The sequence below is a fragment of the Thunnus thynnus genome, chromosome 7, assembly GCF_963924715.1.
Source record: "Thunnus thynnus chromosome 7, fThuThy2.1, whole genome shotgun sequence".
In the NCBI taxonomy this organism is placed as follows: Eukaryota; Metazoa; Chordata; class Actinopteri; order Scombriformes; family Scombridae; genus Thunnus; species Thunnus thynnus.
The window spans coordinates 15,320,377-15,334,329 of NC_089523.1; the positions used below are offsets into that span (position 1 = coordinate 15,320,377).

Here is a 13,953-nt window from a genome sequence, read left to right on the forward strand (position 1 = left end):
GGTAGACAGGACAGTGGTCCTGCAGGGTTTCATGCCTCCTCCAAGTTCCATCTATCCTCTTCTCAACTCACCGCGCCCCTCCTGCCTGTTTTTCTCTTGTCTTCTCTTTTCTTCTTCTTGCCTCTCCTCATCTGCATTGTATTATACAAGCATCTTTCTCTGGATTTCCCTTGGCTCTGTTCCCCCTGCTGTGTTGACACTATTTATTTAGTTTGTGTGCGTATGTGCATTTGTTTGTTCTGTGACTCCTCATCCAGTATTCTCTATCTCCTGATATTCATGTTTCCATTTCCTCCTTCTGACTCTGCGTGGAGGATGGATTGATGGATGGATAGATATATGGAGGGAAAAAAAGGAAGCTGAACTATGTTCATTAGTTATGATATCCTTCTCTCTCTCTCTGGGGAATCTGTTTTTTGAGTGAGGTGGAAGGAAGGAGGGCGAGAGAAGAAACAAGAAACAAGAAAAGGAAAAACTGTCAGTGGAGTCAGTTTGCAGAGCGATAATTAACGACTAGGCTCATTCCTTTGGGCTGTTGCATCCATGTCTCCTGTAGAGATGGAGACAGCAGGGAGGGAAAGAAGAAGACTTGGACAAAGAGATAAAGTTTGGAAACAAACTACGTGGAAGAGTGATAGGGGAAACATTCAGAGTGGGGAGCAGTGGAGGAGCAGAGAAAATTAGATTTGGAGAGGAATTAAAGAAATATGTGGGATTGGAAGGGGTCAAAGCTCGACTAGGGTAGAATTGGAGGAATGGATGATTTGGATGAGGGTGAGATGTGATAAGATTCTTGGGATATAGAGTTAAGAGAGAGGAAGTGCAGGAAAAGGATCCTGCAAAACGTTAATTCTTCATCTTTACACCAAAGATGACAAAGGTTGTATGCCTAAACTATCTCAAAATTTAAGTAATGAAAAAGAGACTTATTTACATTTTAACAGGTTGTTTGGATGGGTTTAAGTTGTAATATCTCTAGGTCAGGGGGTCATGTTTTCTTGGTGCGGAAAGCAATTTGGAGAGAATATACTGTTTATAATATTATTCTGCTTCAGAATTTGACACATTTGAAGGCTATATTTTTACATTTCATACATGATGAGCATCACATCTTTTTGGTTATCCAGAATGCCAGTGACCAGAAGACAGAGATGGAAAAGATAAAAGGGAAGATGGCTCATGAAGTGTCCAAGATTGAGGAGAGAAAGGCCAAAATTGATGATGAGCTGAAGGAAGTACAAGTAAGTTGTCTGATTGAATTGTGCAGTCAGTATGATATTACACATAAGTTACCACAAGTATACACACATACAGCCACCCTCTAACTTTTCTATACTTCTAATCCCTTACTTACCTTTTGCATCTCTCCTTCTTCTTACCATCGCCGCCCTCTAGCCTTTGGTAGATGAAGCAAAGCGTGCTGTGGGAAACATCAAGCCTGAAGCTCTGTCTGAGATCCGCTCCCTCCGCATGCCCCCTGATGTCATCAGAGACATCCTGGAGGGGGTACTGAGACTGATGGGCATCTTTGACACCTCCTGGGTCAGCATGAAGAGGTGAGAGGAGAAAGAGATGGAGGAGAATGTGCAAAAGGATAGACAGAGAAAGGGCGAAAAATAAGGATTGATAGATAGATGTAGAGAAAGTTATACCGTTGGGAGTAATTAAACTGACGAGAATCTTCAACACCTCTCGGGTTACCAAAAAGAGGTGTTAGGAGGTGATGGGGTGTAAAAGGATTGATTGACATAGAGGGAAGGGAAGAGGAAAGGGCTGAAAGAGAAAAGAGGGAGGGAAGAAAGGAGGGATATTCACACGGCTCATAAGAAATTAAACCATGTGTCAAAAAGAGACAGCAGTATATTTAACATATTTTGCATGATAAATTTGTTATTTATTTATGTGTGTCATGCACTCATGCATGCATGCTGTATGACTTTTTCTATGCAATTTCTGTGTTGATTTAAATTAGCTTTTGGTACAAGTCACTCATCTGACCGTGGGCACCTTTAGAGGGAATCAGACAGATAAAAAACATTCTGCCCCGCTAATGATTCATGTTAATTGGGTGAACCAACTCTGCTCTGAACACTTCTAGTAACAAAGAGAGTGTGTGTGTGTGCGTGTGTGTGTATGTATGAGGGAGAGAGCGAAAGAGACAGAATGGCAGAGATGGATTTGTTAAATATGAGTAATGAAGAAAATGAGTTGCAACTGTTTGTGCTTAATTAGAGATGAAAAAACGTTATGTTTCATAATGTTAGGCTTGAATTAACATTAACTTCCTCATTTTCGGGCTGAAAAGTCACTTTAATTTATTTCTCTCCCCGATGATCTGTCTCTATCACACTCTCACACACATCATCTTCCATGTGTGTCTCTCTTTCTTCATTCCCTTATTTGACCTCTACCCATTTGTCATCCTCTGGCTCTCTATTTCTCTCTTGTTTTATTCCCTTCCCTCTCCTCTCTGTAGCTTCCTGGCTAAGCGTGGTGTGAGAGAGGACATAGCTACATTTGAGGCCAGGAACATCACCCCTGAGATTCGCCAGAGTGTGGAAGAGCTGCTCAACAGGAACAAGGCCTCTTTTGACCCCAAGGTTAGCTAGCCTTGGCAGCAGAATAAGAATGAGATGTATGGTTGATGGATGTTACTAACCCCTTGTTGATTTTTTTTTTGTTTTGTTGTTGCTGTTGGCTGAAGATTTGTATTTGTATTTCAGCTACATTTATAACAACTGAGTTGTAATGTCACTGTTGTTGTCATGTTATGTTGTTATCAGAATGCCAAACGTGCAAGTGCGGCAGCTGCTCCTCTGGCTGCCTGGGTCAAAGCCAATGTCCAGTACTCCCACGTACTGGAGAGGATAGAGCCACTGTCGAGAGAGCAGGCTGGGCTACTAGAGTAGGCAAACACACACACACACACACACACACACACACACACCACTCCAGAAAACAACTAAAAAAAGATTTTGATTGCATTTTAATACAGCTATATACATAAAGAAATTGCAGGGGTTTTTTGGAAAAAATCTCATATTTCCAACTTTGCTGATTTTCATGAAGTGATTTTCATAAAGATTTCATGCTTGTAAGTAAAAGTGAGCTTGTGGTCTTGGTCCTAGTCTTGATGATGAAATACTTTCCTGTGTTTGTGTGTCTGTGTGTCCAGAAACCTGAGGAAAACTGAGAGTAGGAAGAATAAGCTTGAGGACCAGCTCAATTCTGTTGGAGCCAAAGTCAACGAGTTGAAAGAGAAGTATGGCTCCATCTTCACATCCACTTGATTTTGATTTGATCCTCCCATTCCTACTACTGAATATTTAACCTAAATTACCCCTCTAATGTTTTTTTTGTAAACCATAATCTTAATTCTTCAACCTCACAGTGATAATCATCCCCTGTGACTTGCCCTGACTTCAAGTTGACTAAAATAGAAAAGAAAAAAATCAACGTGTCTCATTGTCTTACTGTGTGGTCAGACGAGCAAAATTTACTCTGTGGTGAAAAGCAAGTAGGACTGGAAATTGTGCGAATTAGGTTGCAAGCATAAGCTGCTGGAGCTAACTCTGCGAACAGTCTAGTAGAAGTAGAAAGAAACATTTGTTGTTATCCTCTGTTCCTGGCCTTTTACTCACTGCAAGCCATACAGCATCCCTCCTACTCTGCTGCTTGCATTCTTCCATCATGCATAAACAAGGGTATAGACAATCAACACTGCCCTGAAGGTCAGGTTACTTCCATCCTCTTTTAAAATTCTTTGACCTGTTATATAGTGAGACTCACCAATGTCCAGCCAAAGGTGAACTTCACACTGCAAGTGTCACCGAGCCCTTATGAGTGTGTGACTGAGCTCTTTCATCCATAATCTTACACCTTTGCTCTCTCCAACCATCTGTCCTGCCATTTATCTTCCTATCTACTCCTGTTCTTATGATTATCTCATAAGAACATGAGTTGAACTGAAAGATGTCTTACTTGCACTATTCTTTGATAAGTTTTCAAATCTTTTTTAAAACAACATTTAGGTGCCCATATGATCATTGAAACAGGTTTTGCTTGCTGTAGTCCTTCCTCCTGTTCATACTGACCGTATGATCTCCTTCAAAAGTGCTTAGAATGTAAGGCATGAAAAAATCCACAGTTCTCGTTTTGAGAAAAAAAGATATTTAAAAGTTAATCTGAAGATAATATGAGGCTTCAGCCGTCTTAGTTAGTCAAACACAGTAGATATCCTCCTCAGCTACAGTCATTTAAGTAGAAAATTGCCTTTGTGTCTCGACAGACAGTTTTCTCTTGTTCAGCTGCAGTGGAAGTATTGTAACAAAAATAGGGAATTTGGCACTAAAAACACAGTAACTTTGAAAGATATTGACTTGATTTGACTAAGTTGGATGGATGACGCTTCGTATTAGCTTTAGGTAAACTTTTAAATATATTTTTTCACAAAAGGACTTTGGCCCCATCACTTACATTGAAAGTGCATTATGAAGGGGATCTCTTAATGGTCAGTATGAACAGAAGGAATGATTGAAGCTAGAAAGATATGTGTCAATGTTCATTTAGGCACTTGACTATTAGTTTAAGTCAGACTTGAAAAATTGTGAACCTGTCTTTTAAAAAAGTATCAGTATGTCAGTTTTTCATAATTAATCTCTAAAAATCCCATATCAAGCATATTTACAGTATTTACTTACTGATCTCTTTCACTCTTCAGGTTTCAGTGTCACACCGCAGAGGCAGCTAAGTTGGAGGCTGAGGTGACGAAAGCTCAGGACACGATCACTGCTGCCCAGCAGCTCATATCACAACTGGATGGAGAACACACACGTTGGAACGCACAGGTAGTTTATTGTATGGGTGCGTTGATGTGCGTATTGTTGTGGGAGGTTATACACATTTAATTCCAAAAAGGGCTCATTTACCATGTAAGAGCAACAGGAGGTGTGTGTGTGTGGGGGGGGGGGATCCTGCTGTCTTAGGTCCCTTCTGGCTGTTTTTACTCCTCTCCACAGCATCTGTCTGCACCTTAATTAAAACACTCAATCTCTTCCTGACACACACACTTGCGCACACACCCTCACACTCACAGCCTCCCTCAAGGCCCGCACTGAAGAGCCAGTTTACTCTCTACTCACGTATTTCCATATTCTCACACATACACATACTTACAAACTTCATCTCTAACTCTTTTGCACACTGTGCAGCAGCTTTGGTTAGCTATATGTTAATACCTCTAAGCTGTTTAAGTGTCTCAGGGAAAGGTAGAATCACACAAAGAGGAACACAACTACAGAGTAAGTGTTGCAGAAATAGACACATTTTGAGTTGAAGTATAATAGGTGGCAGGATGTTTGGCAGTATTAATACAATGAGAGATTGCATGGTCATGACGTCCTGCATTTGTGGTGCTCAAATGAATCCTGATCGACTTAGAAATGACTGCAGTAATGCCACATTAGCTCCAATATGCAAGCCTGCGAGTGTGTGTTCTGTTTCCGTCCTGTCACATGTTACGCGCACTTAACACAAGTTAGAAACAACATGCAATACATACCTTTCTTTTTCCTCCATCTTTCTCAGTTTTCATCAGTCTTTTTTTACATTAGTTGAGAAAGTTGAGAACATCTCTCTGATCTGTCTCCCCCTGTCTTGTCTGTTTTTTTTCTCTATCTGCGTCTCTTTCTATCAGATGTCTGAGATAAAGAATGAGTTGGATACGCTTCCTTTGAGGGCCATGCTTGCTGCAGCCTTTATCACCTATCTGTCTGCAGCTACTGAAGATCGTAGAAAACACTGTCTGGAATCATGGATGGCTCAGTCTGGACTGCAGAGTAAATATTACTATTCAGGCTAACACACTAGTAACGGCATATGCCAGCTCCTGTTCTAAACAGCCCACACAAACAAACTATTAACCACACAAACACTGCGCAATGCACTGTACATATGGTACATATACAACACTTGCAAGCTCCTACGGTTTACTAAATGAGTGTTGATTCAATAATTCTGTAAGTGAAGTAAGCAGTTGCCATTTCTAATTATTGTATGTTGTTTTGTCTTAAATCTCACTGTCACAAAATCGTGTGAATTTATTTTTAATTTACTTCAATTGACAAATTAACCTGCTGTTGTTTCTAATTCCCCATGTCCACTGAATAACTTCTCCACAACTTAGTTAATAGGATTACTTGGCGGCCCAACTTAAAGTATGATTTTTTTTTTTTTCAGTGTCCAGTAACTTCAACATCTGAGGTTTGATTAGAATTACCAACACTCTTCTCAACAAGCAAATATAACAACCATTAAATAAATGTGTGTTTGTTTTGTGTGTGTTCGCATCAGAGTTCGACTTGCGGTCGTTCCTGTGCTCGGAGAGTGAACAGTTGATCTGGAAGAGTCAAGGGCTGCCATCTGATGACCTCTCCATGGAGAACGCGTTAGTCATACTACAGGTTAGAAGTCTGTTTTCCTGTCTGTCAGTCTTTGTTTATCTCTCTACTTTTACTGTCATTGCAAATATGCTTTGTTGACGTGACAGTCTGACCTGTGGTATTAAAGTAATTCAGTCACAAATAATAGATATTAGATACATAGCATATTATATTTCCTCTTTCTTTCTTTTCTTTCCTTTTTTTTCTCTCACTGATTTCTTTCTCTACCTGGTTCTGTTGCTTTTTGTCTGAAGTTATTCCAAAAGACATTTTATGTCAGTTTACAATGTTACACTGTTTGTCATTTTTTGAAAGGCATCAAAGTACAATATAAATACAGCAATTGCTCTTGTTGTCATTCATCTGTCCTCCATTTGTCTGTATTGTGTTTGTTGTTTTTACCATTCCTGCTTTCAGATCAATGCACTCAAGTTACGGGTAAGAAGTTGTTCCATCACTCATCCTTGTAGCCTAAACCTTATTTAGTGTAGCCTCTCTCTCTCTTTCACCTCCTGTGTGTGTCTCCCTTCATGTTTGTGGTTATTGTCATATACACTCAAACTACCGCATACTTTGAAATTCAATGAAAATTGGAGGAAGTATCTTGATGTATGGATTCACATTCACATACTGTGAATTCACCCATTCACACATACCCAAAAAACTTTTGACTTTAGTTGGTTTTGTTGCTTTTTGGATGTGTTTAACCCTTATTTTTGTTTGGACAACTGAGTCACATCATTCAGTCAAATTGAGTAAATATCTACAAAGACAGTGTAAAGGAAATTGCAACATAATGAAATACCATTTAGTAATCATTTGTTTACTTGATCAGTACACAGAGTAAGAAATGACAGAAGGGAATAAACAGACAAATAAACAGGTTTGAAAAGGAGAATCATTGAGCAAGAGACCATGAAATAGCAGAGCACAGGATGAAAGGAGGGTGGTGACTTCATTCCTTTGCCTGGCATAAGAGTGACGCTGGTCGATAAGCATGACAGCAGTGAGACAGGACTGAGCTACATGCACACTCACAATCACATACTCTCATACGCATACACACACCCCCTTTTACTCATTAACTGAGTCCCTTTCTGAGTAAAACTTTCCCAAAATCGCTTACACTGAAACAGATTTTTTTTTATCATTATTCTCTGCTCAGAGTGTCGCCTGTCCGTTCCTGATCGACCCGTCATCCCGTGCTACAGAGTGGCTACGTACACATCTCAAAGAGCACCGACTAGAGGTTATCAACCAACAGGTACACATGCTCACACACATATATACACAAGTTAAAGAGCACACAACAAAGGTGATGAACCTTCAAGACTAAAGATGCACACACATTCTCTGGAGAGTTTAAAGAGAACATGAACCATCATTTACACACACATGCACACTGGTGATATGTTTTGTTAAAAATCAGTCAACCCTAATTGAATGTTAAAGGGAATTTTTATGTCTGCAGGAGATTGTAAAATAATTCTACTCAAACATTTTTTGTGTGTCATCGGATATCCTTCATTATTTTTTTTTCTTCTTGTCTGATGAAATCATGTCTATTTTGAAGTCCATTAGTATACAATGAGTATGATTAAGGGTTCAAAACTATAAAGAACAACTTTATTGTGAGAACCTGAGCCAAAGGCCAAGGCCACCAGCCAAAACCTGTTGGTCTCACAATAAAGTTGTACTTTACTACTTCTTTATAAGGGTACTGCCCTACATTAATACATTGTAACCACTGCTCTGTCCACCAGACACAAGGTGTCAAGGTGGACAGCAGCTGTGCATCATTTTCATCTAGTCCCTTTTGATATGACAGTTTTGATATGTATCTGTTAACATTCAAGAAAAAGAAAATATATGGTAATGGAATGTACTTGTATAGCACCTTTCTAGTCTTCCGACCACTCAAAGCGCTTTTACACTACAAATCACATTCACCCAATCACACACATTCATATGCTGAATGAGTACAGGTGCTACCATGCAAAGTCCCAACCTGCCCATCAGAGGAAATCTAATCATTCACACACTGATGGCACAGCCATCAGGAGCAATTTGGGGTTCAGTATCTTCCCCAAGGGCACTTCAACATGCGGACTGGAGGAATCAAACCGCCTATCTTCAGATTAGTGGACCACCCACTCTACCTCCTGAGCCACAGCTGCCTATCAGATTAATAGGTTGCATTTTTCTGTTTTTATTTTTTCTCTGGGTTTGAGCACTTTTCATCCAAGTTTGTTGGATCTCTTGTCAGCCTTTATGAGTATAAATGAACATGAGTGAACATGAGGCTGTAGGAGAGTTGTTATTGTGCTGGTTCACTTCCCTGACTGAGTGGGGGGGGGGGGGCTTTGAAAGTTGCTCACTGCTTGTAGTCACGTGTACATGACATGACTGCCACAGAGCCGGGATGCACATATAGCAGATTGGCCAGATGACCTTTAATGTTGCATCTAAGTTAACTGGAAGGGCAACCACTCATTATAAGGAAAAAACATTGGTAAGTGGTTATCGGCTTTCAGGAACCTTAAAAAAGTAAACTGATGTGTAAACTGAAAAATGACTTGCTACCTGCCATGGGGATGGTGATAAGATTACTGTGATATGTTACAGAGTATTGTGCTGGAATTCATGGTATTCTTGCACTTATGGATCTGTATCTATGTGCATCTATAGGATAGTAACTTCATGACATCCCTGGAGCTGGCGGTCCGATTTGGAAAAACCCTCATCATCCAAGAGATGGATGGAGTTGAACCTGTACTCTACCCACTGTTGAGGAGGGATCTTATTGCGCAGGGTGCGTACGTACACACACTGACAAACACAGACACTCACAAACACTGCTATACAAAGTGCAAGTGGAAAAAATAATTTAATTCTTAGACGCATCACAGCTCTCTCCTAAAAGACACAGGCTTAATGCTCACAACTCTTTGATCATAATTCAGAGGGTTCTCCAAGCACTGGCTACCAGCTAAAAAGCCGACTACTCATCTTTGCTATGCGGGTACTTTACTATAAAATGGTGAAGTCCGATTTTGAGGGATATTGCCTGAACTTAATAATCATGATGTAAACCAGCACAAGTCATTCTGCTCCTGGATGCTGTTTAACCAAGTTAAAATAACAAATCCTGATCATTCTGTAGCATTCTGCCAAAAGCACAGTACACACTTCAACCTACTGACGAAATCTTTCCTTTGTGCACCATGAGAAATATTCAGGTTATGGATATTCTTTAATTCTGCTCATTATATATACAATATCAAAGTAAATTAATGCTCATTTGTTAACTATGTTACTGTCATTTTATATTCCCACAAATGGTAGCCATGTGCTTACTTTTTACAAAGTGTCTCTATTCTCTCCTAAAAGTTGTAAAAATACAAGCATTTTCCTGCAGTCTACAAGTATTTTAATTAGTCATAATATCAGTTTTTATTTGGCTAATCTACCTTTTCAACCATATCAGCTATGGCGTTAGCAGCAGGTGACACAGCATGACATCAGAGAGACAAGCACACATTATGTAAAAATGGTATGAAAAGCCTTCAGTAACCACAGATGATTATGAAGTAATGAGCATAATTTTGAGGAGCATTACAGATGATTAAGGACAGAAAAGCTTGAACAAAGAAGGGGGTGGATGCATTAAGATAATTAAAGAGAGAATCAAGTTTGTCACACTGTCAGTGCTGTCTTCTAAAGTCACTCTTAAGTACATAAAGTAATTATCTTTCATTTGTCAGTTTCCATTTTTTATACATGTACTGAAGTGGACACTTAAGAGAAAAGGTGGTGGTTTATCAGTTGGAGCTTTTATTTTTTTAAGTTTACTGAGTCTTTGTTCCTCTGTCACTAGAATGAGTGAGCCTGTAGAAGTAGTGCATAGAGCAAAAAAGACTCACTTTATATTATTTTATCCCCTAGTGCTGTCAGTCGTCCACAAGTTCATGCTAATGACACACAGACACACACATACATACAATACAGTACATACACATACTAAACATGTCCTGAGTGACTTAAAGAACATAAACCTTATTGATAATAATGGGATAAAGAATTCTATTATTTATAAAATGTAGCACACATGTAATGTTTATATATATATATATGTACTGCATGTGTTATCACAACCGGTGAACGTTGAAGTCGAAATACAAACACATTTGTGAACGTCTGTTTCCATCGTTAGGGTTTATTCATTGTAATCCAAAGTCCTCAGAAATGGTGGGTGTCTGAGACACTGAAGCATTTAGACAGCTGGAATACTTTAAATTATATATTTAAATGATTGAAATTAGATTATTATTTGCTACATAAAATCAGCATGCAGATGTGCTCTGTAGTGCTTTGTTCATTTGTATTTTTTTATAAAATGAACGATTCTCTACCAAAATCAAAAAGAAAACCGCAAAAATGCATCTCATGTTCATGCATGGCTGTTTTGAAGCTGTCTTTCGGTGATATTTTAGTTTCTTGGCTTAGATAATTGCATACCAATCACAGTAGCAAACAGCTACTTTAATCATGTGGGCACATGTAAACAGATGGAAACATACTGTACCTGTGAAAATGAAGGTGATTCATAAGGCTGTGAATCATCCAGGGAGAGGCGGTTGTCTATCTGAAGCTGAATTGAAAGAGTGGGTGCAGTGAAAGTGTGCGAAAGGGCAAGTTATCCACTTAAGAGTGGTGTCGAACACGATGGAAAAAAAGAGGCAAGACAAAGGCATGGCAGTACTGCATTGCAGACATCTGGAAGACAGAGATTTGAGGAGAAAGTAAAAGGATGAAGATAGGATTTAAAGTGAAATCAAAGTTATAAGCTTGTCTGATACAGTATGTATTGCTTACAGAGACTGTTTTTCTTTCTGTCCCCTGTCAACACATGTGCACACACACAAACACACACACAGGTCCTAGGTATGTTGTTCAGATAGGAGACAAGGTTATTGACTACAATGAGGACTTTCGTCTCTTCCTGGCAACACGGAATCCCACTCCTGTCATCCCCCCTGATGCCGTCTCTGTGGTTACAGAGGTCAACTTCACTACCACTAGGGCAGGACTGCGAGGACAGGTAACCCACATGTGTGCACACATGCATACACACACACACACACAAACGCACATGTATACAATCTACTACAATAGCCCAGCAGTAAATAGAGCCTTTTGTGAATCTACTGTACGTTCAGTATTTGTTGACACTTCGTCGGAGCGCCGGTGATTAAACTCTGTGGTACGTGACACCATAGTGTGTGTGGTGTTTTGTAAAACAAAACAATGACATTAAAAAACGTACTAAAGGTTTTGTTCTGTTGTGACCACAGCTTCAAACATGCTGCAGATGTTTTGTTTTTTTGGAGTTGGACTCAGTTTAGTGCTTAGGGCTTCATGAGCAGAATCAATGTGGAACAAGTGCTTTTAAAATGGAATAATATAGCGTATAGAGTATGTACTGTATACACTGTATATATAGTCATATTGTGCGTGTTTCTGTTGTCTTACTGTACTATACTTTCACTTGCCCATTTGTTTGTGTGTGTGTGTGTGCTTTAGCTTCTAGCCTTGACCATCCAGCAGGAGAAGCCAGAATTGGAGACTGAGAAAACAAGACTACTACAACAAGAGGAAGACAAGAAGATACAGCTCGCTCAGTTGGAAGAGTCACTGTTGGAGGTACATGTGCACAACAAATTAGCGAAGAATTCTACATTTTTAAATGCAAAAGCTTGTTGCCTGGGAAGTACCCTATCACAGTGCTCTTTCTACTTTTTTTCACACCTAGTATTTGTTCCTACAAAAGCACAATTATATACTCAAGTAATAAAAATGGCTTTTTAGGCAATATTAAGAACATCAGGGTGCAGCTTCCTCTTTCTCCCAAGTTGTAATGCTCAATTTCCCTCTGACAGCACTGCAGTCTCTGTTGTCGCAAACTCCAACTGTTGGTTTGGGAAGATAGAACGAGACAGTGTGTACAGACCGAGCAGGGGGAGTCACTAGTGCTACAACGAGGACGTGATCTGTCACTGGCTTCCCTCCCGCCAACACTGCCAAATGTGTTTAATGGAGGACTCAGCCAAGCCGGAAGCACTACTGCTGCTTATTGAACCTGTGTCTCTATGGTGGTGGAAGAGTGCTTTTCCCTCTGCACCACCCAGGAGCATTAATTACTGCACTACCTTAACTGACTTTAGTAACTTAAATTTGTGGAAACTTCAAAAGAATCAGAAAGTACTTTGTAACGTCATGGTAGCTCAAAATGTATGCAGCTGGATGAATATTGTATGCGCATGCATCTAAGTAGAAACTATCAGCTTTACCTTAAGGTTATGGCAATGCATATCCAATTACTGATGTGACAACTAGGTCTCTTTTATACCTACAAAAGAGATGGCAAAGACAACGATGGCAAAATTGTCTCCCTGCAAATGTTACATTAAACTGTCAGGAAGCCTTTTCTGGATATAAACGGGAATGTTAGTAGATAGTAAAATCACAACTTTCTTGCGACGGATTTCTTTTCACTTATCCATGCACTTCAAACTTCTAAATAGAAATGTGTGGGCAGGCATTGTGTCATTTGACATCTGCTGTAATGAGAATATGGAGCTAAAAGGTCATACAGATTGTTGCTGTCCAAGTGGGGCTTACTGTACTTCCACATACAGAGCTTAATGCATATATACTCTCACTATCAGTCACACACACATACATGCAAAATTGATGGACATTGTGACACATAGACACTCAACCAAAGGATCATTTTTTGTGCATGCAGTCTAAAGGAAATTTGGACACACACACACACACACACACACACACACACACACACATAGATAGATAGTGCCAAGAGCAGGATGTCAGCACTTCAGTGGTACTAGACATGTAATTATTCTGGAATTGTAGGAGCATATTCGACTTGACATTTCCATGCTCCACTGCGTTCTCATCTATTTTATTTGAATTTATTTGAATACATTTTATCAGTTCATTTCAGAGAATAGATTCCACAGGATGAAGTGAGGGAGTCATGGCACTCAATGAAAGCTTAAATAAATAAAAAAGTAAATGTCCCACATCAGGATGTTATACAGTAAGATGACAACTCTCATCAGATCAAAGATTTCAGCCAATTGGCAGATACATGACAACATAATCTCTCCTGGGAATCCCCAACGCCTATTTTCTCCTTCTTTGTACTTATCAATTATGTCCTCTCTGCCCCTATCTAATCCTTGCCTTATCTTTTGTCTGTTTTTGCTCTTCTGGCTGTCCGTCTCGTCTTCCTGTGTAAGACCCTGGCTACAGCTCAGGGTAATATTCTGGAGAACAGGGAGCTGATAGACAGCCTGAACCAGACCAAGGCGAGCAGTGCCCTGATCCAGGAGTCACTACTGGAATCACACAAGCTGCAGGCATCTCTGGACCAGGTACTATATTTTAGGCACACGTATATGGACACACACAAATTCTGAAAAAATGC

At 39.7% G+C, this 13,953-nt stretch overlaps 1 protein-coding gene across 6 annotated transcripts in view; it reads left to right on the forward strand.

Annotated features, from left to right (window-relative positions):
• Positions 1 to 13,953, forward strand: part of dync2h1 (dynein cytoplasmic 2 heavy chain 1) — a 127,804-nt gene that overhangs the window by 44,203 nt on the left and 69,648 nt on the right. For 4 of the 6 annotated variants that reach the window (XM_067594554.1, XM_067594555.1, XM_067594557.1 and 1 more), the window contains 14 exons: positions 1,128 to 1,241; positions 1,396 to 1,556; positions 2,477 to 2,600; positions 2,784 to 2,905; positions 3,176 to 3,262; positions 4,721 to 4,847; positions 5,696 to 5,837; positions 6,352 to 6,461; positions 6,858 to 6,878; positions 7,606 to 7,704; positions 9,129 to 9,252; positions 11,378 to 11,541; positions 12,024 to 12,143; positions 13,766 to 13,900. In XM_067594554.1, coding sequence (XP_067450655.1) covers positions 1,128 to 1,241; positions 1,396 to 1,556; positions 2,477 to 2,600; positions 2,784 to 2,905; positions 3,176 to 3,262; positions 4,721 to 4,847; positions 5,696 to 5,837; positions 6,352 to 6,461; positions 6,858 to 6,878; positions 7,606 to 7,704; positions 9,129 to 9,252; positions 11,378 to 11,541; positions 12,024 to 12,143; positions 13,766 to 13,900 — 1,650 coding nt within the window. The other 2 variants (XM_067594559.1, XM_067594556.1) reach the window with 2 other exon arrangements.